Source organism: Pyricularia oryzae, chromosome 3 (assembly GCF_000002495.2).
Source record: "Pyricularia oryzae 70-15 chromosome 3, whole genome shotgun sequence".
In the NCBI taxonomy this organism is placed as follows: Eukaryota; Fungi; Ascomycota; class Sordariomycetes; order Magnaporthales; family Pyriculariaceae; genus Pyricularia; species Pyricularia oryzae.
The window spans coordinates 3,044,882-3,071,219 of NC_017849.1; the positions used below are offsets into that span (position 1 = coordinate 3,044,882).

Genomic DNA, 26,338 nt, shown 5'->3' on the forward strand with positions numbered 1-26,338 from the left:
GCGGTGTGCTAAAGCACTTGTTCTATCCTCTTTCGACATGTGAATGCAAAGCAAATAGCGAGACTTTGAGCACATCATGCTACACTCACGCGACAACGGACCAGTCGAGCAGCGCAACAGACCACTGAGGCAGCTTGAAAGTAAACCCGTTCTGTCCAGCCGTGACGTTCCTCGTCTCGGTGACGACGACGTCAGCCTCTCCCAACAGATTCTCGTTCAAGGGATCCGACGAGGTCAAGACGGTGAGCTGCGCGCTGCTGCCCTCGACGGCGCCGGGAAAGACGACGTCAAAGTCGACCTCGCCGGCGTCGCCAGTAACGTTGTAGACGGCAGCCTTCCACAGGAACTTGTTGGCGTGGGCGTTCTTGCCGGCGACCCAAAAGGCCGGGTTGTACTCGGCGCTGTTGTCGACGGGCAGGACCTCGGTGAAGCGGGCGTTGCTGAAGAGCTTGATGACGTGGTAGCTCGTCGACAGGGTGGTGGCCGAGGTGTTGGCGTTGAAGCTGATCAGATTGGGGCTCCACTGGTACTGGTCGACGTGCTGCAGGAGCGGCGCAAAGGCGCTGCCGTAGATCTTGTCCGGGTGGCGCTCGTTGCCGATCCAGAAGACGGCCTCGGCCACCGAGGCGATCCACCAGGGCCGGGCCAGGTGGTCTTTCCAGAGCACCTCGTTGCCGTTGGCGCGCGCGACGCCGTACTCGCCCACGAGGACCTTGTGGTTGCGCGACGTGCCCTCGTCGTCCCAGAGCGTGAAGTTGCGCACGGCACCGCTGGGGTCAGGTCAGCACTCAGGGGCTGCCCGAAACGTAGCAAATTCAGAGGCACTTACTTGGGGTTTCCGTAATCGTGATAGTCCAGAACGACATCTTCGGGGATCGGATCGGCTATCTCAACAGTCGAAGCCAGCAACGTCATGTCTGGGTATGCCTTGCGGAGGGCATCGTAGAACATGCGGAAGCGATACTTGTTGTACGAGTCCATACCGGCCGAGAAGTGGTCCTCGTTGCCGATGCCGACAAAGTTGATCTTCCAGGGGTTAGGGTAGCCCAAAGCCGCCCGCTTGGCTCCGTATTCGGTGCTGGCATCCCCCGTGAGAAACTCGATCTGGTTGAGCGCGTCCTGGATAAAGAGTCCAAGTTTCTCCTCGGGGGTCACAATGCCCTTGAGGTAAAGACCGGCCCAGACGATGAGGATTGGCTCGAGCTTCATGTCATCGCACCACTAGAGATTATTTATATATATGTATGTATTAGTCGAGGTTGTTGCTTTTGTATGAGCATAGAGATGTAAACGGTGCGGTTTTGATCTTTGTCAATTGACATCAACTCAACTTACCAGCATGTACTCAATGAGACCAAGACCATCGGTGTTGAAGTAAGTCCAGGCACCTGTCCTGCCGGGACGGTTTTCCAAATCACCGAGCGTCTCGTTCCAACGCCAGCGTGAACCCTCCCAGTGACCCTGAAGGTTGTTACCTCCGGGGAACCTCAGGAAGCTCGGGTTCAGATCCTCAATGGCCTTCATGAGGTCCTTGCGCATTCCGTTCTTGCGGTCCTTGTAGGTGGGCGGGAAGAGGCTGATCAGGTTGAAGTAGAGCGTCTGGCCAGGCTTTTCCGGCACAAATGTCAAGGCAAAGCGGCATTTGTGGCCGTAGGCTGCATCGGGGGTGATGGTGAACTCGTGCTTGGTCCACTCGCCGTCCACAGACCGCGACTGGATCTTGGTGCTGGCGTAGACGGGGTTGACGTTTGCCGCGTCGCGAAAGGCCGCTGTAAAGTTTCCCTTGTAGTCGCCCATGACCCAGAAGCTTCCCGTGTACGTCTGAGGCAGCACGTCGATGCCCCAGTAGCCTGGGTTCGAGATGCCAACCTCCTCGTCGAGGCCGTCGACGGTGGCGCGGACCGAGACCGAGTAGGGAAGCGAGGGCGACACGGGCTTGGGCGTGTCCTTGGTCAGCTGAATGCCGGCCACGGAACCCTGCTTCTCCCACGGGCTCAGGGTGGCGGGCGTAAACTGGTCGCCTTGAAAGGCACGATTACTGATCAGCTCGGCGTAGATGCTGAAGTAAACGAGTAAGATAAGATTAGCTCTCGAGCTTCTGCTTTTGTTCCTCAAAGTTGTTTGTCACTCACCCTCCATCGCCACTGTGGTTGATGTCCTCAAACATGAGGCCATAGGCCAGTGGGGATGCCTTTTTGCCATTGTCCGGTGAGACCTTGATGGTCACGGCGACGGCGGAAGCCGCAAGGCCGACGAGGTGGGAGACTCGCATCTCGGAAAGACTGCAGCGGACTCAGTGCTTCTTCTGCTGCCGGCTAGACAGGACAGGGAGGGAGGAGACGGACGCAGCATCGTGAACCGAGCAGGCGGGAACATGTCACCTATATACCTTGGCAAGACCTCGCGCACCAGGTAATCCATTCCCCCCGCGCACGTTGCTTTTCCCAGCAACAGAAACTTTTTTGTCTTTTTTTTTTGTTTTTTGACCGCGATTTTCCGCAAAGAACCCCATTGACGTCGCATTCTTCTCCGCATCTCCCAGTGCCGACCAGAGCCGGTCTTTGCTGTAATCGGCAGCTTCCCCGTATCTGGTACGCCATCGACAGACATCCCCCGCACCGAGTCGCGCGAGCCCCATCGCCTTTGATGAGCCGCTCCAATTGCGCCCCTGGGTGCGGAGTCATTGTCGGGGGTTGGCACATGTACTAACCTATGTCACTTCCTTGCAACGTCTCATTCGTTTGGATCGCGATACCAAAGTTGCAAAAAGTCCTTCATAACAAATAATGGGGAAGAGGGGGAAATGTTGTGCGAAATTTTCTTCTTCTTTTTGTTTATTTCGTCATTTTCTTTGTGGGAAGGATTGTCATGCACATCCTGGTGCGAACGTTGCATTTTCCCCTCAATATATATTTCCTCGCTAGCCACGTGCTTTGTCGATAATGTTGCATCCAAAGACCGAAAGTTCGGAGGAGTTTGGCTGTTGAAAGCACGTGTATTTAATCCTAAATTGTTTTGCACTGCGTACTATGTAAAGCACTGCACGCGGCAAGAAGCAAGGTAACTCGAGCAGGAAAACGGGCCAAAGAGGCACATAAACAAGTAAATAGGCAGGCAAACCAGGATAGAGAGTGCCAGGTAGGTAAGGTAGGTACCTAGGCGACGAGCAAATTCCAATCATTTGCGGCAACGTTATTGCGCCTTCAGAATTATGGTTTACATACACAAAGCGCAAGTGGTGTTCTTTCAGTGAAACACAAAAATAAATGGCTTTTCCCATGCACGCTTTTCTAGACAATATACCACCCACTACAAGACTACCCGATATTAAACTCGCTAGCACCGGCACCAACCATTCTCATCATCTTCTTCATCCTCCTGGTCCTCTCCGCCTCGTCATCGTCCTGCTTGTCCAAACCATCACCATCGTCACCCTTTGTGCTCTTCTTACCACCACCATTCGCAGCCGACGGCTTGACCGTCCGCCTCTGAACACCAGCTCCGATGCCACCGGGCGCCTCCCTCAGCCCAAACGCCTTTGCCATGTGTCCCAGGTGCAATTGCGTCATGTCAAAGTAGACACGCTCGTCGCGCACGTGCGTGGCGTATGCTCGAATGTGGCTCCGGAACGCCTGGCGGCCAGAGGCGAGGAGTGTACCAGTCGCGCCGTCGCTGCTCTTTGGGGCTGGCTTTCCGAGCTTGGTCGATGCGCCCTTCTTGGAGTTGAAGCCTTTGCCGCTGTTGTTTGACGCCTGAGAGGAGGCATCGGATGCAAGCAGCCTCTGCTCAAGGTGAAGTTGAAGCGCCTCGGCCCGGGAAGTCCAGGTCTGCTTTCTAGAGTCGAGCTGCTTTTGCTGCTCCGTATCTTGCCCGTCTTCGTTTGTGGCTGTAACAGGAGGCAGGTCAATGTTTGAAGAGAACCCTGCTTGTAGCACCGAATCGTACAATTGCGGTGTCAAGGCTGTCGAGGCATTCTTCTGCAGCAGACCGACATAACCCTCCTCACTCCCAGGTTGCAGAAACAAGACTGCCTTTCCTGGGCGGCCTGCACGGGCCGTTCTACCTATCCGATGTACGTGGTCCGCGACGGCGAATGCGGGGTCATACTCAATTACAAGATCAACGGCTGGCACATCCAAACCTCGAGAGGATATATCGGTTGTGATCAATATAGAAGGGTCTTTGGACTTGGAAAAGGAGTCGAGGGTGGCGGTTCGGACAGGCTGGGCTAGTGAGCCGTGGAGCTTGTGGAGAGTGATAGTCGTGTTTGCGGCAGAGGTGATGTAGCAGGCCTTGCCTACTGTCGACTCGGTGTGATTTGTAACTGGCTTGGTCGGCTTGGTCTCTTTGGGCGGTGTATCAGGCGTCTCGCCTGCGTCTTTGGGAGCTTTCTTGGGTGTCGGTGGCGCAGCGGCTTCTTTGGGCTCCTTGATCGGCGATCGCAACAGATCAAAGTGAAAGTCGACTGAATCGGCACATGATATGAAGATGATAGCCTTCATCACGGACCCTCTTCGTGCAAAAGACGATTTCAGTAGCGCAATGAGTGTGACAAGGCGAAGCTTTGCAGGCACAACTAGGTACGACTGCTTCAACTGCGAAGGCGCAGCAAAAACAGCCTCGCTCGCTTCATCGCCCTCTTTTGCCGCCTCGGTGCCGTCGACTTTGATGAGCTCCGTTTTGTCGGCTTCCAGACTGTACTCGCCCAGCCTCCTCACCTGCGCATGGTCGAGAGTGGCTGAACACAGCACCGTGACTCTCCTGGTGGGGAGGGCCGGCTCCAGCTGGATGCCGTCCGGGTTGATCTTCTTCAGCGGCGCCTCGCGCATCTTTGAGACGATCTCCTTGAGGTCATCCATGAAACCCATCTCCATCATACGGTCACCCTCATCCAGAATTAACCAGCGCGCCAAACTGACGTCCAAGACCTTTGTATTATCCAAATGATCCTTGAGACGACCAGGCGTCGCGATCAGAATGTTGATACCCTTCCGTATCCGTGCCTTCTCCGAGTGCTTGCTCTCACCACCAATCACAGTCGTGCTGACTATCCACGGAGCGCACCGCAGCAGTTTCTCCAGCACCGTCGCGATCTGCTTGCACAGCTCTCGCGTGGGCGCCAGGACGATGGCAAGCAGGCCCGAGTTGCGGTGTATCTTCTTGCTCGCATCCTTGGAGATGGTCCCGTCCTCGTTTTGGTTGAGCGCCAGGATTCGGTTGACGATTGGTAGCAGGTAGGCCAGCGTTTTTCCTGAACCCGTCTGGGCCTGGAGGAAAGCGTCTTCGTCCGTGGTGACCAAATGTGGCACGGCCCTGTGTTGGATCGCGGTCGGGGCCTTGAGCTCGAGCTTGGCGGAGAGATGCTGCGCGATACGGCGCGAGAGACCTAGCGCGGCAAACGTCGCCGCCTCGTCGGACAATGGGGCATTGGAAGGCAACGCTGGCTCGGCAGGCTCTTCGGCGGGGGCGGTCTCGGGCTCGTCAAAGTTCGTCACCGGGGTAGGATTCGACGTGAAGAGGCGGGAGGATACATGCTGCGACCTCGGACCCTGAGCCTGGGGTCGGAATCGGCGTTGGATTTCTGGGGCAGCGCCTTCGCTGAGCCGTTGCCTCTTGGCAGGAGCAGGGCCGACGTCGTCGGCGACGGCGTCGTTGGACTGGGAACCGGTGAGACCCCGCTTCACGCTCCTCTGCAGTCGGTTTCGTTCACGCCAGCGACCACCCGTGAATTTAATCTGAGGCTTGATTGGCCCTTCCCCAACCTCAAAGTTGATGAGCAAACCGTCGTCGTCCATGTCGCTGCTGGATGTTGGTTTTGCGATCGGCAAAGGATTCTGCCGCTGCTTCAAACCATGCGAAACCTGCGCTTGAGTTGGGCGGACAAAATTTCCAGAAACTTTCAGGGTTTATCTTATCGCAATTCGATTCTTCGACCCCACAGCTGAGCTGCCCCACAACAGCGACATCCGTCTCGTTTTTCACATGTCTGTCGCCGTGAACTCATGTAATGAAGCTATGCAAGTGGTGAGCGAAAAGGTGTTGCAAATTTGGAAGCAACAACTCTCCAGAAAACCGCTTAACTTCAAGTGCGGTGTTGATTGGAACCGAGTTATTTTTGCCATGGTTGATTTATTGGCTTGAATATGTAAATATTTTAAAGTATGATACACAGAGCGACCCAAGTAACAGGCGAAACTGTGCTATTTCTGCAGCAGACACAGCCATGTTCCTCCCAGTTTAACCTCCTTTCCCGTTTCTGACCTCCCTGAAGAAGACCAGAGTTATGCTGCCGATTCCCATATGAAAAATGTCAATGCCATGCCTGTTTCCCCTAGTTCCCCTTAAGTCGCTCCCTTTCTTTTTTATGCTCGAAAATATCTTTCTCTTCTTGTGCGGTGTATATCCGTGAGAGGAGATTGGTCTATGATGTTTGTTGAGGCTCAAGCCATTCGGCGGGCCTGTAGAAGAGGAAAAGAAAAGGAAAGAGTAAAGAGAACAGAAAATAAAAAGAAAAGCAATAACGCTGACAGCAACTTGAAACAAAACACAAATGTGGTCCAAGTTGCGCCGGGATTCCAACGCCACACTTCCCGCCCGCCATTTTCAGTAGATCAAATCAAGACAAAGGAAAATGGTGTGTGACGGTGATACGTCGAAAATAAAATGTCTGATATGTTGCAAAAGAAACCTAGAGCCCCACCGGTGGACGCGGTACGAAATGAAAACGAGCTGAGACATATGAAAAATATTTGATATTCGCACTGAACATCGCAAAAGCAAGTTCTTTTAACTCAATTCCAGCAGCCTCCCAAAGATTAATCCGCAGCCACCGAGGGGTATCAAAACAAACGCAAAAGAGTTATCGCACGAGACAATTCAGTGTGCATGCAAAGGAAATGGTCAACAAAAATGAAACCCAGATACTTTTTATGGCATCGTGACGGCCTCCTCGGCTTCACCGCCACTTCCACCTCCGCCGCCAAGCAGCTCGAGAACCTTGTTCACAACGGCGCTCGGGTAGCCGCGTCCTAACATCTCAGACACGACTCCCTTGGCACCCTCACGCATCTCCACGGCGAGATATGCTCGCGTCATGGCCTCGTACGTACTAGGCTCACGGCGTTCCCGCCCGACTGACTCGTAGATTTCCTCTGCCATGGCGATGTTGTTTACGGCTGCCCACCCATGGATGAGGGTGTTAGCGATGTAAGGCGTCATTTCAACCCTACGCCGGCGCATCTCGGCCAGATGAGGCTGAGTGGCAGCGACATCGTGGTTGGCTACCATTGCTTCGAACAGGGCCTGGAAGAGGCAGGCTGATGCGGGGATGGCAGCGTCGGCCATAACCGTCTCAAATATGCTTTGAGCACCTGGAAGGTCGTGGAGAACGCAGCCACGAGCGTGAATCAAGGAAGCGTAGTGGACAGCCTCAGGCTTCTGGCCGGACGCGCGAATGGCCTCAAGCACAGCCTCGGCGGCCTCCATGTCAACAGGCTCGAGGGTAGCGTGCGTGTCAACCAGCAGCTTGTAGGTGTGCGCAGTGGGCCTGATTCCCTTGGCCAGCATGCGGTCGTAGTACGCCAAGACCTTGGTCTTGTCACGCTTGGTTGTCAAGAAGAACTGCATCATGCTGTTGTAGGGTGCAGGACGGGCCTTGTAGTTGGGCATCGCCTCCATCTCGTCAAACAACTCCTCGGCGAACTTCTCATCCGAGACTCGGCATAGCGCGTTTACTATCGTGCCATACGTAACGCTTGTCGGGCGAATTCCGAGAGCACGCATCTCCGCAAAGTAGAAGAGACAATCATCGATGCGGCGTGCCTTGCCGAGCTTACCAATCAGTGCATTGTACAAGAACGATGATGGCTCTACACCCTCGACCTTGGAACGTTGGAAGATCTTGACGGCCTCTGTGGCTTCATCAAAGGTCTTGGTCGACTCCTTTAGCGTCGTGATATAAAGTCCAAAGGTGTTGGCGGAAGGGGCGGCACCAATCTCAAGAAGCTGGCGGTGGAACTGCTCTGCAAGGTTCCTGTAGCCGAGAGTCAGGCAAGCACCGACCATGGCATCCAAGATGGATGACCAGCCGTAGCGTACCGTGGCATACTGTGGCTGCAGGGGAACATCGGTGTGCGCCATTGCCAGAATGTCGTTGCACAGATCCATCTTGCCCTCCCTCGCTGCTGACGAAATAAGCTTTGCGTACGTTATGTACCGTGGGTGGCGGCCAGCACGACGCATGTTGCGGAAACGGTTAAGGGCGTCATTGAGCTTGGGGCCTTTGCGACCGTGAGAGCCCTCGAGATCGTCGGCAATTAATGAAGATCCTTTGAAATCGGTGTTGTGTGCATATGGGTCGAAGGTGTCCTCGAAGCTTGAGATGGTTGCAGTTGACGGGTATGGTGATGCGGAGAGGACGGTTTGTGGCGGGTATGAGACGACAGAGGCAGATTCCCGGGGATCCAAGATTCCACGGTCGGCCATGAACTTGGCAACAAACTCGGCTCCCTCCTCTACCTCATCCAGAATTGCTGGCCTGATGTCGGCAAGCGCGCGTATCCTGTCGAACATCATCTCTGACTGAGTCAAGCCCTCAGCCACTTCGCCGGAGCCAATCATGGCAACGGCATACATGGCAGTAGGCTCGATGAAGTTTGGCGTTACCGAAACACCAGGGCTGGAAAGCACACTCCAGTACCTAGATGCAGCCGCAACATCGCCAAGACGCACGCTGAGAGCAAGCAGCGCCATGGCAGAGGATGTGTGCAGGGTCGGCTCCGAGAGTTGAGCAAACGCAGCAGCGGCAGTGTGGTGGTCACCATTATCGGCGGATAAGCTGGCGACCTCGCTCATTGTCTGGCCTCTTGTCTCGTCTTCGACTGCTTGAGCCCACATGAAAGCCTCCTGGTAGATACCCCTGTGTAGCAAGCCCTTGACGAAGCCAGCGCTGATGATGGCATCCTTGATATCGACAGCCTTCGCATCATACTCCTGTATTATCTTCTTGTAGAAGCTCATGGCACCGTCAAGCTTGTCTGAGATGACATATGCGTTGATGACCGCAGCGTAAACTTGAGAGTCGAGACGGTCCAGAAGGGTATGCTGGCCGTTGTCGTTGGCGATAGCCAGTGTCTTGTACTCGGTGTAGCATTCCACAGCGCTAACCAAATCTCCTGAGTTGGCAAATGCGGTGATCATAGCTGGGAAGGTAGCCGCAAAAGGGGTAGCCTGACTGAACTCCATATGCTCAAACAGCTGAACCATATCGGACAACCGACCAGCCTGTGCGCATGCTGAAATAAGCTGATGGTAGGTCTCCGAAGAGTACATGGCCTTGTTGGCCATGACAGAGTTGTCGAAAAGCTTGATGGCAAGGTCAAGGCGGTCGTCTTCGCACAAGATCGCATGCTCGAACTCGTGCGAGGCAAGCATGAATTTGCCCGGCTCATCCATGCCGCCAAAGCGAGCCCTCTTCTCCTCGAGACCCGACTTTTCAGCCGCAACCTCGAGAGACCGCGCAGCTAATAGCCCAACCAGAATATTGTATGTATCTGAATCAGGAGAGACCCGTCGCCTCAGCATGTCGGCATAAACATCAAGAGCCTTTGATACAACCTCGATTTTCTCTGAAGGCAGCTGGATGGCGGCCATGAGCAGCGCATTGTAGGCAGTCGCCGTTGGCCTAATGCTAGTAACAACCATGGCCTCGAAAACAGCTGGAATCTCGGCATAGCGTCCTGCCTCGGCGAGCTTCGTGAGGTGCTCGGCATAGGCAAGAGACTGCGGGTCAACCGGGGGTGTGGCTGTCCTGGCAATGCTGGCCGGTGTTCTTGTCCTTGAGATGGGCGTGTAGGACTGAGAGTGAACTGGGGAGCCGGACCGTAATGAACCCTCCTCCTCCAACGCTTCTAGCTGTCTCCTGTGCTCAATTTCCAGCTCAAGCGCAGCATCAATGTGCGCCAACACTGCCTCCTCCTCTGGTGTTATTGATCGAGTGATCACATCTTCCGACGCATCCTCGGCAGTGGCAGCCCTTGGTTCCCCGCCCAGCAGGATGGATGCCGGCGATGGCTTCCATTCGATGCGCTTGGGGAACTCATACTGGACCCATTCCTCATCTACTTCCTCACCATGCTCCTTCGCAGCCTCGTTCTTCTGCAAGTTCTCATAGTATGCATCTAAGCCACCATGACCTCCCGCTGCCGTATCATACCTATGATCCTTTGATAGACCGACGGCGGATGTGTTTGCTGAAGGGTGGAAGGCGTTCTGGAGTGCGATCGTAGAGGAGAGCCGTCCAATGCGGGTGGTGGTGCTGTTGCGCCTCGCAAAGGACGGACGGTTCTGGGGATTTAGAACATTGTGGTGAGTGGCGGCGACGACCGATTGGGCGTAGCCGTTGGTGAAAGACTTGGAGAATCCTTGGCGGATGAAGGTCTGGTAGATGGAGGAGTAAATAGAGGGCATTTAGAAAGGGCCAATTAAGGAAAGAAGCTGCGGATGGGACATTGTTAGCCTTTAGTTCTTGAGGTTTGCGACTGAGGACACGACTCGCTGTCTGCCCTGAAGAACAAAAACAGATCCGGCGCAAAAATTGAGGTCGCATCTCAAAAGGTAGAGCCAGACATGGGTATCTGTCATGCTCTGCTGCGCTAGAGTTGAACAAATCTGACCATATGTGACGTCGAGACACGCCACTATTCCCATCCTCTGGGAGGTTCCAAGACTTTTTTTTTCCTCTGTAGCGGGCGCGGAAATTAATTGCAAGGGAGATTGGTAATAAACTTACGGTATCAAGAAATAAAAGTCGCTGTTGCAGGTTCATTTGACAGCACCTGAGCCGTCAAACAAACGCGCCAATTGTAAATTATTGATGATGGGTGTACCAAAAGAATGGAAAGGGTAGGATTGGAGGGAGAGAAGTGAAGGATTTCCCTTTGGTGATATGGGCATGAGCGTGAGTCCCGAGAGCGTGGGCTGGCTTCCCTTTCGCACACGACCCCCTTGAAAGCTGGATGGAGCTTTCTTCTGGATTTGGTACCTATGGGAAAAATCGGGAACGCCAATGTTGGAAAGCTGCATGGGGCATGGGTGGGGTCGGGACTGAAAATAGTGGATGTGTGACTAACTTCTCACCCTAGCCCCATACCACTTTGATTTCTTCTCCAAATGAGGCCTCGGCGAAAAAACAAATATCGGATTGCAATCAAGTCGACGAGAAGGCATCTGACTCGACGCGACGAGTGGTTGGTGGCGATGGTGGAGGCGAAATTGTTTGGATCTTTTACTTTCTCTACTGCGCAGGCCTTCTTCTTCATGTCGCCTTCACCTCCTCCGTCTAGATTTCTTTTGTTGAAGACACGCCAGCAAGACAGTCTCTGGATCTCAGCTCAACATTGCCTTCGAGGAGGGAGTACGGTAAAAGTTTGTCTCCGACGATGACGACCTCGATCGAGTGCCCCAACGTCGCGCCAGCCAATCAAATTTAGCGAATGTGCTGGAGTCAACGGGACTGCCGGCTCCTTCGGAAGCACCTCCGTAGCTGCCAACTTCATGCACGCTAACCGCAAAAGACCCAGTGAGAGGAAAATGTAACGTGCTAGGGGGAGAAACAGAGCCAGCACTCAGCAAAAAGGGAGAAGAGCGCCAGCAAAGCGAGATGGCTGCCTCCTAGGTCCAAGACCTGTGGTTCCATCCGCTGTTCCATGTCTCCGGTAAGCGCACGCGTCGTTTGTTGGAAAATTCGATGTGGTTCTGTCTCGAGGAAAGGGCCAGGGGTCGGGGAAGACAGTCCGACAAGGATACCGACCATTCAATTTGTTCTAGAAATTAGGGAGGAAGGCATATCCGACACCCTGGTCTTTTCTAACGACCCTTCTCTTTTTTTTCCTTCCTTTTTTTCCCCTCAAAGAATACCCTGAAAATTGCTACTGCAAAGCCCGCGGGTTTTGGGCGGTTCGAATGGCGCCAAACAGTCGTTCGTTCTAGTTCTAATGGAAAGCAAATGCACAATCGTTGGAAACTCCATGAAAGGTACAGAAATTTGGCAGGGCAGGGCAGGGCATGGCAGACTTGTGATCGGCACCTGTGGTGGGGCACGGACTGAAAGCATCAGCTTGTCACGAGTTCCTGTCGGCGAAAAAGAACCGCGTCAGCTGCCTGAGGAACTTCGGATCGCGTTTGTTTGGCACAGGCCGCCTAGAAACATTCGGCGCTTGAATTGACCCGGCTTATTCGGACTCGGCCTCGCATATTTACATTTCTGCTGCTTAATCCCGATTTAAAATCGATATCACCGTTTGATCACGGCCGGTAGCCGGCATAGGGCAGATTCTTCGACATTTGAGAGGATTTGAGCGACATTCTTGCTTTCATTGCACTCCGAGTCGTGCCTCATGCAGGTCGACATCATGGTGACGGGGATACTCGAAATCCTTTTTTTTTTTTCTCCCACTTACCTTTTTTCAATCGCGTCTGTCTGCTCTGCGCGTAAATGTCGGATACTCTCTCATCACTATTACTGTAAGATGTCGAAGTGTACAATCCTTGACCAACCGAGGCAATGATTAAGTTGGAGCCAAGGAAAATAAGAGTTTTTTTTTTTTTTTTTAAAAAAAAAAAAATCGTTTGAGCCCCTATCCTTTTACTTCCTTTACCAAGTGGGACTGAACACCTTGAAGGCGCATTAATATATTGTGCACCCACCAACATATCCTGGCAAGCCAGACCATATTATTCTTTTTTAAGAAAAAGAGTCCATACGGACAAATTTGGCAAGTACGCAATTTGGCCAATGGGAGCGACAATGTTGACACGAACGAACGCGGATCCACGAAGATTGGCACGGCAGTTCCTGGCGATCTGGCCATCGAGATCGAGTGGCAACGTCACTGAAGCTTGTGATCATCAGTGAATCATTGCACTCCAGGCGGGCCAATTGATTTGAACTCATCTCATCAGCGTAACATAACGTCCTATTTTGGGACAGGTTTATAGTAGGATTTCAGTCCTGCTACGAGGGTGCTTATCTACGTCGTATCTACGTAGTATGGACGACTATATTCCGTCCCAATTGCAGTTCGTCAAATCCTTAGGTGACCCCACCATCACCTTGAACCCCGCATTTGGAGCTAGCTACACCTACTCCGTACCTCAAGCTTCCCTTGCTTGAGCTACATTGACTTCCGAGCGGAAGCTCAGCTCAGGCGGACGAGCTACACCTCAAAACATCCATTTACAAAATAAGTACCTGTTGCAATCATTTTTCCGTCGGGATGTCCCCCTCAAAGAACCCCACCACGGCCGTCTCTGCGCCAGGCAAGGTGCTCCTGGCCGGTGGCTACCTCGTCCTGGATCGCAAGTACACGGGTGTAGTATTTGGCCTTAGCGCACGCATCAACGTCGTCGCCGCTGAGATAGAGACCAGCCCTGGTGTCCAGCTGTCCGAAATAATCGTCGAAAGCCCTCAGTTTCTTGACGCACAATGGCGATACGGCTACCATTTGGCCGACGAGGATGGCGGCATCAAGGCCACGCAGCTACAAGTGTAGGTGTCCTCTGGTAGAGCAGTCTAATATGTCGATAGCTCACACCGATATTTGGCAGTGGTGACACAATCGTCAAGAACCCCTTTGTCGAAACAGCCCTATCCTACGCCCTTACCCTGATATCCAGACTCGCAAAGCACGGCGCAAAGCGCAGTCTGAACCCAGCACGCCTTACCATCCTCGCCGACAACGACTATTACTCCTTGCCCGCCGATGCTCCCACCACAACGAACCGATTCGCCCGCTTCCCGACCACGCTCTCCGGCGCACACAAGACGGGTCTTGGCTCGTCTGCCGCGCTTGTTACCTCCCTGACTGCTGCGCTGCTGACGCACTACCTCGAACCGCAGCTGTTCGACCTCGCTACGGATCAGGGCAAGATGACGCTGCACAACCTTGCACAGGCCGCCCATTGCGCCGCGCAGGGCAAGGTCGGCTCCGGCTTCGACGTTGCCGCCGCCGTTTACGGCTCGTGCAGGTACCGACGCTTCAGCCCGTCCGTGCTCGCCGACATGCCCGTGCCCGGTGCCCCGGGCTTCGGCGCTGCGCTCGAGAAACTCGTCCTCGGCAAGATCTGGGACGTCGAGGTCGACGCCGCCGGCGTGACGCTGCCGCCTGGAGTCGCCGTGCGCATGTGCGACGTCGACTGTGGCAGCCAGACGGTGGGCATGGTCAAGACTGTACTGTCTTGGCGGGGTGCGAACGCCGAGACCGCCGGTAAGCTCTGGGACGACCTTCAGGCGCGCAATGAGGCGCTGGCCGCCGTGTTGGCGTCCGGACAGCCGGAGGGGATTAGAGGCGCGGTCGCTGGCGTCAGGGATCTTATTCGCAAGATGGGGACGGAGAGTGGAGTGGAGATCGAGCCCGGTAGCCAGACGGAGCTCCTTGATGCGCTGGAAAGCGTTGAGGGTGTGTACGGCGGCGTCGTGCCGGGAGCGGGTGGCTTTGACGCTTTGGCACTTCTCGTGAGGGATGATGATGCTACCACCAAGAGGTTGGAGGAGTGGCTGGCCGATTGGAGCAGGAACAAGAAGGTAAGAGTTAGGCTTCTAGGAGTCAAGGGCGAGATGGAGGGGGCGCGGATGGAGAGCTTGAAGGCCTACCATGGCTGGGTAGAAGAATGATGTTGCGCAGGAAAGACGGAAATGGCAACAAAGCACAACAATGAGATATCACGACCGCAACAACGGCACAAACATGCGTGGATCAGTTTCATTCATTCATCATGTCAGTTTTTCTCTAATCCCAACCTCTATCACCACGCGGTGAGCCGTTCAACCCTGCGCCCAACGCCATTGCCTTCCATTCATGTTTGACAAATGAAATAAGACAAAAGAAAAATTAGGGTCAAATGTGTAATATCCAAGATCGTGATTCCACCAAGCTTTTTCTGGTTCTGTCATTCCCTGCCTTTCAGTACTTCCCAGTGAACAGCCCAGGCTTCTTTTTTTCTTTTGGCCCCTCGCCTCCAATGATGATGACTGGATTTGACGACATTGGGCCGCCCATGGGCCGGGCAGGGATCGCAGGTGGCAGGCGGCGGGGTGGTATGCTGTCAAAGTCCATGATGCCAATCTGGGAGGCGAGGGCTTTCTCGTAGGCAAGTTCTCTGAGCGAGACCAACTCGTCGTTACTGAGACCCGGGATGCAAGTTGTTTCCCTGCGAAAGTTGGAAGGAGCAGACTGTTTGTTTGTGTTTTGGTCAGTATATGTCTGAGAGGAAACATATAAATGGGGATGGAAAAAGGGAGAATAGAAGAAGGCAAACTTACGATGTTCATGCCTCGAAGCTTATTCCTCCCGAAACGGCCGCCCGTAGAGGGACCGCACATGCGCATGGCCTTGGAAAACCGCGATGTGTATTTCCTGACGGAAACCATGGTGTCGTTCTTTTCTGCCATTGTGCGGTATATGTGTGTTTGGATATTTGCTAGTGTGACGATGGACAAAGCTCAGACGAGTTTGAAGCTTCTCAAAAGCCTGCTTTGCCGTGATACTTTAAGTTGTTGGCTTGAGGGCAATGGAATGGTATGGTTTGTTCCGGCAGTGATCAAGCCCTTTGTGACTTGAGCTCGTTGAGGATGTGAATGTCGGAGCCGTGAATGATTGAGTTCGGCAACTCTAACAAAGCAAGACGGGTTTGCCAGAATATATAAATGAGGAGCAATTCAGGAACAAGATCTTAGCACGAGACTGCGCTCGGGGATTAAAAAAAATGTAACAGGGACAAAGAAGATCTAAAAATGGTGTGCGCCTATCCTGTAGGGGCAAAAAGATAGCTTGGCGAGGTAGTGACCAAAATGCTAAAGGCCGTGTGCGATTGGATTGGTTCATTCAGTAGGTTCCTTTTGGAAATAGACTAGTCCTTGAGCTCGGCACCGATTTACGAGCGAGGCAGTGTCCTCCGGGGAAGTAATCGAACGATACTAAATGTACCAAGAGACCAATAGTCGGGAATGGTTTAACAGGTAGAGTGAGAGAGCGTGAGACGAGTTGGAAATCCATAGACGAGGGGCGACGTTTTGTTATTTCAGCGAATTTTATCAAGAATGCCTGCCGTGAACAAAGAATAAGAAGGTTTCAGTTGGTGGCGTGAAAGTCGCGATCAGCCTGTTTGCGCGCTGCGGGGACGTTATTCTAAAATTGAAGAGCAACATTTTTCAGGCAACAAGCGCCGTTTTTCTTAAGATAGTGCATATTGTGCATGTACCTACGTTGGAATGTTGCAAATGTATCGGCCATCTGACAAGCGCCGTTTCAAGAACGCGGGCCATTTCTCGCGTGGCTTACGAAGCTGGAATGCGGTGCAGGTTGATTGTGTCTCTTTAATTCCTCTGCGATGTTACATTGGATGCTGGCAATAGGATAAAAAAATTCCAAAGTCTAAAATGTGTGGTTGCGTTTACGATGTTAAGCTATCATCCCTTAGCGTTGACACACATCGCGATAGGCAACAATTTGTGGTTTAGTCCTTGCAAACACCGCCGAAGCTAACAAATTGAAAGACGTCACGTCAAGCAATCAACGAACGAGCTAGGCTTAGATTGAAAGGCTGTGATTATCTTGGTAGTCGCCAAGTTTGCTCCAGTAGAGTGTAGGTATGGCGCGGAAGCGAGTGGTACTCAACAGCCTCACGCGGTGCTGAAACCAACTGCTGCATCCGGTCACGACAGAAACCGGGTAAAAAAACATGTGCTCCTCCCTTGCGTTCAACCATCTACTTCTAGAACCAAAAACGTTTCGACGCTGAATCGTGCCCGCGTTCGGTTTTCGGTTGGTGGCAATTATTTCGGGTAATCCTTCATGTGATAGCTCTTTAGTTTGACAAACTGATCGAAGCCAAACCTGCTCAACGTTTGCCCCTTGCCTGAGTTCTTCCAACCAGTCCACGCAAGATCCTATAATAGCATATCGACGTTAGTGGGAGCTTGACCAAGGCGCGTATTCAACCGTGGTCTACTCTTTTTTAGAGTGATATTAGTTCCATGGGGCAGGAACACAACAGTCAACTTACCGGGCTGGGGTAGTCGCATCGGTTCACGAAGACCGTGCCAGCTTCGACATCGTCGATCAGTTTGGCGGCTGTGTCTGTGTCCTTGGTCCATATGCTTGCCGTCAACCCAAATTCGCTGTCGTTCATCAACTGAACTGCCTCCTCGTCGCTCTTGACCCGCATCACTGGGATGACGGGCCCAAAGGTCTCGTCCTTCATGACCTGCATGCTGTGATTAACGTTCACCAACAGGGTAGGCTTGACAAAGTTGCCCTTGGAGCTTGAAGGTACTGTATCAAAAGATTCGTTTTTGGGAGTCGCATCTTTAGCTCCCTTCTCGATCGCTTCTTTGACGTGAGCCTCGATGGCCTCCTTGCTGCGCTTTGACACCACCGGCCCCACGTGGGTGCCCTTGTCTAGCGGATCACCTAGAACATAACCCTCGAGCACTTTCTGGACGGCCGCGACGAACTTGTCATGAATGTCGTCATGCACGTAGACGCGCTCGATAGAGCAGCAGCTCTGGCCCGAGTTGAAAACAGCGCCGTCAACAATTTCCCCGGCCACCCAGTCGACGTCAACATCGCTGCGCACGTACGCCGGATCCTTGCCGCCAAGCTCGAGCCCGACGTTGACAATACGATCTGAAGCAGCCTTCTGAACTGCCAGACCACCTGCCACTGAGCCCGTAAAGCAGACGTGCTTGACGAGCGGGTCACGGACGATGGTCTCCATGAGGGTCGGCGAGCCGCAGTGAAAGTACTGGATGACGCCCTGGGGCAGGCCAGCATCGGCAAAGACGCCGGCTACCTGCTCGACTATGGTGGGAGTCTGCGGCGACGGCTTGAGGATCACAGTGTTGCCGGCCAGGAGAGCCGGGATGAGCGAGTTGACCAAGATGAGGTACGGGTAGTTCCAGGCGAAGATGACCAAGACGGGACCAACTGGTACCTTGCGGATAAGACGCTTGAAGCCCTTCTCGGCCTCGCCGTCCGTGTCCTTGAGCACCTCATCGCTGATCTTCAAGAGGTACTCTGCGCGCTTGATAGCGGTGGCAACTTCACCTCCGGTGTAAGCGATAGGGCGGCCCATCTGCACGGTCAACTCGTTGGCTAGCTCATCTTTCTTGGCGGACAGGCCTTCGAGGGCCTTGCGGATGATGATCTGCCTATCCGCAAGGGTTGTTTTGCTCCAAGACTTGAATGCTTCGGTAGCGGTCTTGGGTAGCTGCTCCAGCTCACTCAGGGACACGCCCGTGCGCTGGAGGATGCCCTCGTTTGTGGTGGGGGAGATTGTGGTGAGCGTTTCGACGGAACCCATGATGTCAACGAAGTGTGAAGTGCAACCAAATCTAAAAAAAAAAACCTAAAAAAAACCAGAGTTTGATAGATGGCAGTCGGATCACAACACTCGTATTTTGGACGAGGTAGAAGACTCAAAAACAAAAACAAAAGAATGTAATCAGTTATTGTATCAACAAAGCGTGGTCATGTGTTGCGCTCCCCTTAGTACTCACTGCGTCATGCCCCCGATAGTCGGCGCCCGTCTCCTGTCTAATTGCCCCGCATACGTAGTACTGCAAGAGGTAGTGGGTGGATAAGTGGATGGCGGGAGCCGATAAGAAGATAAGGAGTCGGATAAGCAGAACCCTGTCGAAATTTTTGGTAACGACGAGCAACTTGCTGCAAGAGTGGAAGCTATCGTCGCATTACGAGAAAAAACAATTTGTAAACAGCCGGACAAACATTGTACAAGATACTCTTAAATTCCAGGCAAGCATCACAATGGCACCGGAAAAACGAAACCACTTTCTTGATGCGGACGAGAGCGACGATGACCAAAGCCATGGCTACAACTCAGAGGCGGAGGAATTGACCAAAGGCGGGCGGTCAGCCAAGCGGAGGAAGATCGGATCCGACAGCGACGTTGATGATGACGACGACTTTAGCGATCAAGAAGACGATAACTCGGCCCTTTCGCCCACCCAACAATTACAAGATGAGGACGGCGCATCGGCGCGGGATGGTGCAAAAGGAGGAGACGAAGGAGACGGCGCGACTTCGCGACCAAAGAAGTCCAAGGACGCTGGCCCTAAACTGCGCACGGATGCTGCCAATCCGCTGAAGAAGAACCTTGTCGTCACGGACAAGCAAATCAAGAAGTCTGGCGTTGTATACCTGTCGCGAATCCCACCATTCATGAAGCCGTCGAAACTACGTTCCTTGCTGGTTCCCTACGGCAAGATCAACCGCATTTTCCTCTCTCCAGAGGACCCAGAAGCCCGCAAGCGGCGACTCAAGGCTGGTGGCAACAAAAAACGCTGCTTCGTGGACGGTTGGGTCGAGTTTATGGACAAAAAGGACGCAAAGGCCGTGGCGGAGGTGCTGAATGGACAAACGATTGGTGGAAAGAAGGGGTCCTACTACCGGGATGACATATGGACGCTGTTGTATCTCAAAGGGTTCAAGTGGCACAACTTGATGGAGCAAATCGCGGCAGAGAACCTGGAGCGTGCGAACAGGATGCGGGCAGAGATTGCCAGGTCAACCAAGGAGAACAAGGAGTTTGTCAGGCAAGCCGAGAGAGCTAAAGTGTTGGAGGGTATACAGTCCAAGAAGAAGGCAAAGGGCCAGGGTGAGGAGGTTGAGAACGCACAGAACGATGGTGGGGCTGTCAAGTCAAGGTCGATGAAGTTTGAGCAGGTTCATGTGGCTTCCAAGAAAGAAACGACGGAACCTCCAGCCCAGGCGCAAAAGACGCTACGGACATTGTTCTAGGCGCCATTTATCAAACAGTCAATTATAATGGTAAACTATCATTTTGGCACCAGCCGATGTAAACACGGGCACGTTTGACTTGCCTGCCTACTGCCTAGGTACCTACCTTGGGTACCTTTGACATAGTAGCCTAATCCACTCAATGTTGACATTGAAGATGACATGTTTCCTAGAGTATGTGGTAAATAAATAAGCAAGTGAGGAAACAAGTAAGCAAGCAGGCAGGTAGGAAAATAAGGTAGATAGGTATCTACCTACCTACTTACCTGGGCAGGTACCCAGGTACCTACTACCTACCTACTTACCTTGGGTATGCGCGTTCCTCAAAACGACAAGTGAAGCGTCTGGGTTAAGCTGGTTCTAGGAGCAGCTCGCGCAGTGTCTTGTGCTTTTCCAACTGCCACTTAGGTTTCCCGCCCAGAAAACCCCTTCCCAGACCACGCGTCGACTCAGGCTCTCGTCACTTTCACCTCAACCATTTGGGTGACAAATTTAAAAACGAGCACGCAGTCTTATCTTTTATGTTTTAAAGCTCTCTTCTCTGATGTCCCGCTGGGGAAAGAATCGATCTTATAGCCTAGAGAAGAAACTGGACTTCATTTATTGTTGGTTAGTTTCGTGGCATTTATTATTCCATTTTGTCGACGCATCCCAAGCACAGCCAGCCACCCATAACTTAAATCTCTGATCACGTCTTGCCTTCACCTAAGGTCTGAGTAGAACGGCTATTTAACTGATTATTTTCTAACATCAGGGATTCCCAAACAGCTCCCTCGACTATCGACCGTGGATTGTGACACTCGACCTCAAACTTCTATGCCTGTCAACTACAACCGAACAAATCTCCAAATCATGCCAAGAACCAAAGACCGCATGCGAGAGCAATGGGAGAAGTGTCACGAAGCCCAAGAAGTCCTCCGCCAAATAGAGATACAAGACGTGGTGTCAGCTCTTGGTATTGATGAACTACAAGCAGCGGAACTCCAAGGATGCATCTTTACCCTGCTGGCAACCGGCCCGACATCTCTCTGCTTCGCGGCCGAGAGGATGGTGATTCGATTGGCCAAAGAACGCTGGCCAGACCTGCTCTGTTGGGACGAGATACCCAGCATCTGGCTCACAGAGGCAATACACGAATGCGTCGAGCATGTCAAGCGAGGGGGCAATCTTGTCAAAGAAGTGAGGGGCTCGAGGGGACAGTTAGACGCAGAGCAAGACTCTGAGACGGCTTCACAGCCTGTCTCTGCTGATAAACATGTGATGGACCAGCAGCAGGAGGATATGGATCTTCATGACTCGATTGAGACATCGTCAGCAACTGTGTCGGGCAATGACCAAGCGGGTGCTTTCCTCAATTCGCTCTCAAAGGACTCTGAACAGACAGCTGAGGAACAAAATGATAATTCCGGAGACGAGTTCGAGCCCATGCTGGGTGTAGATTACACATCCAATTCCCATCAGGATATACAGCTGCAAGGCGATAAACCAGCCTCGGTGGTCGTTTTCACACCAACGAAGCAAGTTATCGACCAAGAACCATTGATTAGCTCGGCGCCGACCATATCAGGCCGTGACAGCCGCTATCATATATCCCCTTTCGATACAAGCTCCCCTGGCCTCTTCGTTACGCCAGAGAGGGAGTTCATGACTAATGGGTCAGCAGCTGAAGTTTCTATGCAAGGACGCTCGCTGGATGTTGACATAACGGCTTCTGAGGGAAGAGATGAGGAACTCGACCAGGTGAACCCAAAGACGGAAACCAGACTGCCCCCAGAGGGCAGGCATGCCAAAGTCATCCTCGACTGCAAGTTCGACAAAGGCCTTAATCGCCAAATGTACCTAGTCAGGTGGGCCGGCCAGCCAGAGACGGAAGACTCCTGGGAGCTGATAGAGCACCTAACTGAGGACATAGAGCTTGTGGTTGAGTACAAAAAGGAGCAATCAACCAAGCAAAGCTACAGCCTCGAGAATGGGATTGCCGACGCCGGTACAGCTCGTGCTCATACTGTCAATAGGGCGCCATCACCGAAGACCACCAGCAAGGTTACTCCGGCAAATCATGTGCTTTTAAGAATGCTGGGAAAGTCGAGCAAGGGTGCCAGAGAAGGCAAACGCCCTGAAACCATCTCTGGAGCTGGCAAAGAAATCATCACTTCATCACAGACACCAAGTGCACCACCTGGAGACGAAGACGGGCCTATCAACAATCTTTTCTCTCCGGATGCGGAGGTCTCGTTAGCGCAGCCGGAAACAGGCCCGCATGGCAATGAAACACTCGCCGTCGACATCATCAACCCGGCTATGCCGGCACCAAGCAGCACAAGTTCACAATCTCACCTGCTCCTCGCAAATGGTCCATTCACGTCAAGGAAAACCACGCTACCCACCGCCGTGACAAAAACACCCTCTCCAAAGTCGAATGATCATGGTAGAAGCGCCTCGCCCACTCCATCAGGTGCGCCATTGCACAAGCCGAGACTGTTCGCTTTCCCTATGTTTGGTCCTGGATGGAAAAAGCTTGGCAAGACGAACCAGGCTCATCCACAAAGTTCATCTCCGAGCCCAGCCCTGGCAGATCCGCGAGGAGCTGCGCCCTCAGGTGGCGACGTTGAGATCGGTGCTGGTGGCCGTAGTAACGAAGCCTACGACGAGACATCTGGGTCCGTGAGACCTGCAAGCATAGATCGAGTTTTGCGAGGTAGCTCAGACAGAAAGCCCCAGGAAACGACCGAGTCTGGTCCATTCAGACATATCAAGTTTGCCAAACCCGCCAAAAAGACAGCGTCAGGTCGCAACAAAACCCAGCTGGTGGAGAAATCCTCCCGCAAGCAACCATCTCTCCTTGGAACTTCATCGCCGAGCAGCTTGGCCACTGTTAATGAAACGGCTTGCCAACCAGCCACACTGACAATCAAGCCTGGGGGTGCGAGGAAAATAACCGAGTATCGAGCAAATGAGCTTCCTGAAAAGCCACAGAAGGCATATCCCACAACGATACACAAGATGGTCAAGCCTGTTCCGACACTTCAGCAAACGCAACAGACCCCCCGAAGAAAGGTTGTCAATCTCAAGACGGGAGAGGTCACCTACTTAGATCAGCCAAGAAAGCCAGACGCGCAGCCTAGTCGCGCAGGCAACTTAGTATCAACACCGCCGTCGACGGGCACCAAGCTCCAGGCTGGCCTCGAACGGCGAGCCGCAGCGAATTCCCCAGCGCAATGGCCGTCTACCCCAGGAACGAACCAAGCCGGAGCGAAGCGCAAACGTGGTGGCGATGACCTCTCACTGGCTACGCACGCAGCCAAAAGAACCAACCTCTATGGGCCCTGATGGAATTGGATCTTGGGCCTGGCAACTCAGGAATAGTTTCGCCAGCTGCCAGCTGCCAGCTGCATGGGCGAACAACTGCTTCACGCGCCTCTCCGTCCATAAGCTAGTCAAGGTATCCTCATGTGTATCGCTGGGTTTTTGTTGGCAGTTCACTTGGATGGGAACGTCTCTGTTGATGGGGTTTGGACTTTTCTCTCTGGCTCGTGTGATTTCTGGGCAGGCCGGGACCTAATGGGGAAAGAGTTTTGTTGATGTATCGTTTGCTGTATATGATCTTGGTTGTCTCGCCAAAGCTTGGCGATCAAACCATTATTCTGCACATGAAGCCAAAAATAAATTTACTTTGAGCACGAGGGGAGGCCACAGACAGACAAACCAGAGGGACGGATATAAAGCCTTGTCAACTGTCTTGAAAGACAAAATAATAATGAGACGCTTTCAACCATGCAACTTTTGACCACGACCATAAATGCCAAGAATCCCATAAATAACCAAAGCAACAAAGAGACCAAGCGCCAGACCAACAAAACCGATTTAGAAATTCTCACTGGTCCTCAATCGCCAGCTCCTCCATATCATCCAGCAGTTCGTCCATGCTAACCTTGGGCGCATTGTCATCCTCGTCATCGTAGGTCATTTCCGTCTCGGCGACGCTCATGGCGTCCGCATCCGGCTTCTTGGTCTTCTTCGTGTTCTTGTACAGCGCCAGGGTGGCCCTCAGCTCCTCATCCTCCTCGACGTCGCGCAAGAACTGCTCGTACTCAGCGTCCAGACGCTCCTGGTCCGCCTTCTTAGGCAGAAGTTCACCCTCATCCTTGTTCATGCGCTTGAGCTTCCAGTTCCTGTTCTTGTTGCGGTTCCTGCGGCGCTGGTAGTGCTTCTTGACGAGGACGACGTCGGGTATCGTGGATCCGAACGAGTTGGAGTCCTCGAGAGCCTGAAACTCGTCGTTGTTGAAGTTGGTGCCCGTAAGCATGTAGCCCATGACGCTGTCGCCCGCGTGCAGCAGGCCCGACAGGTGGGTGCGGGCAAAGTAGGTCCTGTCGTTGACGCCAAGATCGGAGGCGCGCGCGACGGTGGCCTCACCGAGCGACCAGCGGCCCTTGTGAACGCCCGAGGGCTCCACGTCCATGACGATGAACTCGACGAGGTCCTTGCTCTCGGCGATTGCGCGGAAAGGCGCGCGCCAGTAAATTGGTGCCGAGACCTCAGCCGTCTGGAGCGTGGCGGGGTCGAGGAAGTTGACTGACGTGCCGATACGGTGGCACAGGACTAGTGGGGAGATGTTGCCGATTTGCTTGGCGAGCTTGATAGGGAGCACGACGAGGTCCTCCTTGCAGATGGGGATCAGCTCGACGAGGAAGGTAAACTTGTACGACTTGGTGCTGGTATGTATATCTTGCGAAATAAGCTCTTGGGACTTTTTAGTGCGCACGGGTACTGATGAGTGCAAAAAGTCGACAAACTTCTCTGCTTGGTTGCGGGCCGAGAAGAAGAAATCGATACCGTCCTTGGCCTCCTTGATGTTGATGGTATCGCGGTGGGCACCGTGCTTGAGGATGAGCTGCTCGAGGAAGAGGAAGGTTCGCTTGTGCAAGACCTTCTGGCGCACCTGGACACTTGCGCGCCAGACGTTGGCTGTGTATGACTTGGCGCAGTCGGGGCACTGCTGGTACGAGACTATGTAGATGACCTCGAACGACTGCTGGAGAAGGACGCCCTCGGAGACGGCATCCTGGATGGTGAGCTTGAGGCGCACCCTCCTTGAGTGCGGCTCCGTCCAGATGAAACTGGCATCTACTATGCGGACCTTGTTGAGGCCCTTGAGTTTCTTCAAACACAAAGCTAGCAGCTCTCGGGACTCGGGTGCCGCCATGATCCAGGAGCTAGGAGGGAGGAGCCATCTGTCACAGTCTCGGCAGAAATGTAAGACGGCCTCACGCTGGACGCCTTGGGAGATGTCGTGGGTGGTCTTTACGCAGTCGTAGCAGAGAGCGCCGGTCGCTGTTGTGCCGTCGATCGGGGCGCCGCAGTTGCAGCAGAGGATACTGTTTGCATCAAGTGATTGTTAGTTAGGCCTCCAGATAGCAAGAAGGCCACCTCATGATACTGAAAACTTACGTTGCGCCATTCTGAGCGCTGCCCATGGGTGGTGCGATGGGCACAGGGGCGTCGAGGTCCATCGACACGTCCATGTTGGCGGGGTGATCGACCCTGTGTGATCAGTTATTTCGGTGGGATCTGGACTGAAGTCAAGGTGGAAATGAAGGAGCAGTTTTTGAGTCCTTCGCGAGTCGGCTCGTGATCGATTTTTGACGTGTTTTGGTGACTGTTTGTTACTTCAGTGCACTTCTTCCGAATATTCCTGCATCGCACTCCAAGGCAGTGCTAACCCCGCCAACTTTTTTTGCCCCCTCGATTTGCGCCTTATCGAAATTTTCAAGGGGATTGATAAGCAGACGGAGACCCACTTGGGCAAAGAGGGTCCTCTTTAACTTTAACACGGCAAACATGGCTTGCATGGAAGGGACGGGACGGACTAGCCAACCCTAACCCGTGACTGATCCTGGCAATTGTACCGATGGGTCTTGACCTAGACTAGACTAATTAGTCCATTTCCCGACTAGGCAATTCAGACGCGTCTGGTTCTTGCTCGTCGCCCGATATCGACCTTGGAAGCTTGGAAGGCACGATTGTTTACTACGTCGCAAAGTTTCAGATCTGCCAAAGTTCAGATGCTTTTTATGTGGAGGTACGTAAGGTAGATTTTGACTTAATCGGTGTGCAAAAGCTTGTACTGAGCTAATGGGAAGAAAAATCCATTCGCCACGTTAATGGCGTTCGTCCGTTTGCCTCCGCAATGCGGTAACACGCATGCATAATTTTCTAGTTCCAACAGTTGCCGTGGTTTCCTACCCACAGCAGAAGGAGGCAAAAAATGCCCTCGAGGTGTAAAAGAATAAAAAAAAAGAAACTCATCAGCCAGTGCTTTGCTTGCACATGTTTGTTGGCATTGTCCACGGCATGACTAGATATGCTTTTGTGAATTTCGGCCTCAACCTCCTCTTTTATGTCCATCAGCCAGCCATCTGCTCCTGGTCGGTCTTGACGGCCAAATTAAATACACATCATCCATTCCATTTTCCATCTCGTCAACTTTCGCTGTCATCGCCCCAGCAAAAACCACAGCC

General features: G+C 53.1%; 9 protein-coding genes across 9 annotated transcripts; 3 read left to right on the forward strand and 6 right to left on the reverse strand.

Annotated features, from left to right (window-relative positions):
- Positions 1 to 19: 19 nt before the first annotated feature.
- On the reverse strand, positions 20 to 2,934 carry MGG_05809 (alpha-N-arabinofuranosidase A). Its single transcript, XM_003712076.1, has 4 exons — positions 2,133 to 2,934; positions 1,336 to 2,059; positions 830 to 1,221; positions 20 to 770 (listed from the first exon to the last, which is right to left on the reverse strand). Exons 1-4 carry the CDS (start codon positions 2,270 to 2,272, stop codon positions 86 to 88), a joined length of 1,941 nt encoding a protein of 646 aa, XP_003712124.1. The 5' UTR covers positions 2,273 to 2,934; the 3' UTR covers positions 20 to 85.
- Positions 2,935 to 3,197: 263 nt separating this feature from the next.
- MGG_05810 (ATP-dependent RNA helicase DBP7) lies at positions 3,198 to 5,884 on the reverse strand. The gene has a single exon (XM_003712077.1). The coding sequence runs from the start codon at positions 5,793 to 5,795 to the stop codon at positions 3,318 to 3,320; it is 2,478 nt and encodes an 825-aa protein (XP_003712125.1). The 5' UTR covers positions 5,796 to 5,884; the 3' UTR covers positions 3,198 to 3,317.
- A 1,043-nt stretch (positions 5,885 to 6,927) lies between these two features.
- Positions 6,928 to 10,866, reverse strand: MGG_05811 (uncharacterized protein; the record flags this gene model as incomplete). The annotated part of the gene is made up of 2 exons (XM_003712078.1): positions 10,790 to 10,866; positions 6,928 to 10,494 (listed from the first exon to the last, which is right to left on the reverse strand). The coding sequence occupies exon 2, from the start codon at positions 10,465 to 10,467 to the stop codon at positions 6,928 to 6,930; it is 3,540 nt and encodes a 1,179-aa protein (XP_003712126.1). The 5' UTR covers positions 10,468 to 10,494; positions 10,790 to 10,866.
- Positions 10,867 to 12,979: 2,113 nt separating this feature from the next.
- Positions 12,980 to 14,950, forward strand: MGG_05812 (phosphomevalonate kinase). Its single transcript, XM_003712079.1, has 2 exons — positions 12,980 to 13,546; positions 13,606 to 14,950. Exons 1-2 carry the CDS (start codon positions 13,275 to 13,277, stop codon positions 14,669 to 14,671), a joined length of 1,338 nt encoding a protein of 445 aa, XP_003712127.1. The 5' UTR covers positions 12,980 to 13,274; the 3' UTR covers positions 14,672 to 14,950.
- On the reverse strand, positions 14,746 to 16,251 carry MGG_05813 (uncharacterized protein). The gene is made up of 2 exons (XM_003712080.1): positions 15,320 to 16,251; positions 14,746 to 15,230 (listed from the first exon to the last, which is right to left on the reverse strand). The coding sequence occupies exons 1-2, from the start codon at positions 15,446 to 15,448 to the stop codon at positions 14,961 to 14,963; spliced, it is 399 nt and encodes a 132-aa protein (XP_003712128.1). The 5' UTR covers positions 15,449 to 16,251; the 3' UTR covers positions 14,746 to 14,960.
- Positions 16,252 to 16,401: 150 nt separating this feature from the next.
- MGG_05814 (potassium-activated aldehyde dehydrogenase) lies at positions 16,402 to 18,563 on the reverse strand. The gene is made up of 2 exons (XM_003712081.1): positions 17,062 to 18,563; positions 16,402 to 16,945 (listed from the first exon to the last, which is right to left on the reverse strand). Exons 1-2 carry the CDS (start codon positions 18,358 to 18,360, stop codon positions 16,832 to 16,834), a joined length of 1,413 nt encoding a protein of 470 aa, XP_003712129.1. The 5' UTR covers positions 18,361 to 18,563; the 3' UTR covers positions 16,402 to 16,831.
- A 154-nt stretch (positions 18,564 to 18,717) lies between these two features.
- Positions 18,718 to 19,978, forward strand: MGG_05815 (pre-rRNA-processing protein ESF2). The gene has a single exon (XM_003712082.1). The coding sequence runs from the start codon at positions 18,825 to 18,827 to the stop codon at positions 19,815 to 19,817; it is 993 nt and encodes a 330-aa protein (XP_003712130.1). The 5' UTR covers positions 18,718 to 18,824; the 3' UTR covers positions 19,818 to 19,978.
- Positions 19,979 to 20,669: 691 nt separating this feature from the next.
- MGG_05816 (uncharacterized protein) lies at positions 20,670 to 23,261 on the forward strand (the record flags this gene model as incomplete). The annotated part of the gene is made up of 1 exon (XM_003712083.1): positions 20,670 to 23,261. One exon carries the CDS (start codon positions 20,670 to 20,672, stop codon positions 23,145 to 23,147), a length of 2,478 nt encoding a protein of 825 aa, XP_003712131.1. The 3' UTR covers positions 23,148 to 23,261.
- Positions 23,262 to 23,379: 118 nt separating this feature from the next.
- Positions 23,380 to 25,560, reverse strand: MGG_05817 (nonsense-mediated mRNA decay protein 3). The gene is made up of 2 exons (XM_003712084.1): positions 25,269 to 25,560; positions 23,380 to 25,195 (listed from the first exon to the last, which is right to left on the reverse strand). Exons 1-2 carry the CDS (start codon positions 25,340 to 25,342, stop codon positions 23,692 to 23,694), a joined length of 1,578 nt encoding a protein of 525 aa, XP_003712132.1. The 5' UTR covers positions 25,343 to 25,560; the 3' UTR covers positions 23,380 to 23,691.
- Positions 25,561 to 26,338: the final 778 nt, after the last annotated feature.

Excerpts from the sequence above, each read along its gene's own strand:
- MGG_05809 (XM_003712076.1), bottom strand. The coding sequence starts at position 2,272 with ATGCGAGTCTCCCACCTCGTCGGCCTTGCGGCTTCCGCCGTCGCCGTG. Across the intron at positions 2,060-2,132 it reads AACCACAGTGGCGATGGAGG|CATCTACGCCGAGCTGATCA; the intron begins GTGAGTGACAAA and ends CGTTTACTTCAG. Across the intron at positions 1,222-1,335 it reads GTCTCATTGAGTACATGCTG|TGGTGCGATGACATGAAGCT; the intron begins GTAAGTTGAGTT and ends AATAATCTCTAG.
- MGG_05810 (XM_003712077.1), bottom strand. The coding sequence starts at position 5,795 with ATGGACGACGACGGTTTGCTCATCAACTTTGAGGTTGGGGAAGGGCCA.
- MGG_05812 (XM_003712079.1), top strand. The coding sequence starts at position 13,275 with ATGTCCCCCTCAAAGAACCCCACCACGGCCGTCTCTGCGCCAGGCAAG. Across the intron at positions 13,547-13,605 it reads AAGGCCACGCAGCTACAAGT|TGGTGACACAATCGTCAAGA; the intron begins GTAGGTGTCCTC and ends GATATTTGGCAG.
- MGG_05813 (XM_003712080.1), bottom strand. The coding sequence starts at position 15,448 with ATGGCAGAAAAGAACGACACCATGGTTTCCGTCAGGAAATACACATCG. Across the intron at positions 15,231-15,319 it reads AGCTTCGAGGCATGAACATC|TCTGCTCCTTCCAACTTTCG; the intron begins GTAAGTTTGCCT and ends ACAAACAAACAG.
- MGG_05814 (XM_003712081.1), bottom strand. The coding sequence starts at position 18,360 with ATGGGTTCCGTCGAAACGCTCACCACAATCTCCCCCACCACAAACGAG. Across the intron at positions 16,946-17,061 it reads GATGCGACTACCCCAGCCCG|GATCTTGCGTGGACTGGTTG; the intron begins GTAAGTTGACTG and ends ATGCTATTATAG.
- MGG_05815 (XM_003712082.1), top strand. The coding sequence starts at position 18,825 with ATGGCACCGGAAAAACGAAACCACTTTCTTGATGCGGACGAGAGCGAC.
- MGG_05817 (XM_003712084.1), bottom strand. The coding sequence starts at position 25,342 with ATGGACGTGTCGATGGACCTCGACGCCCCTGTGCCCATCGCACCACCC. Across the intron at positions 25,196-25,268 it reads AGCGCTCAGAATGGCGCAAC|TATCCTCTGCTGCAACTGCG; the intron begins GTAAGTTTTCAG and ends TGATGCAAACAG.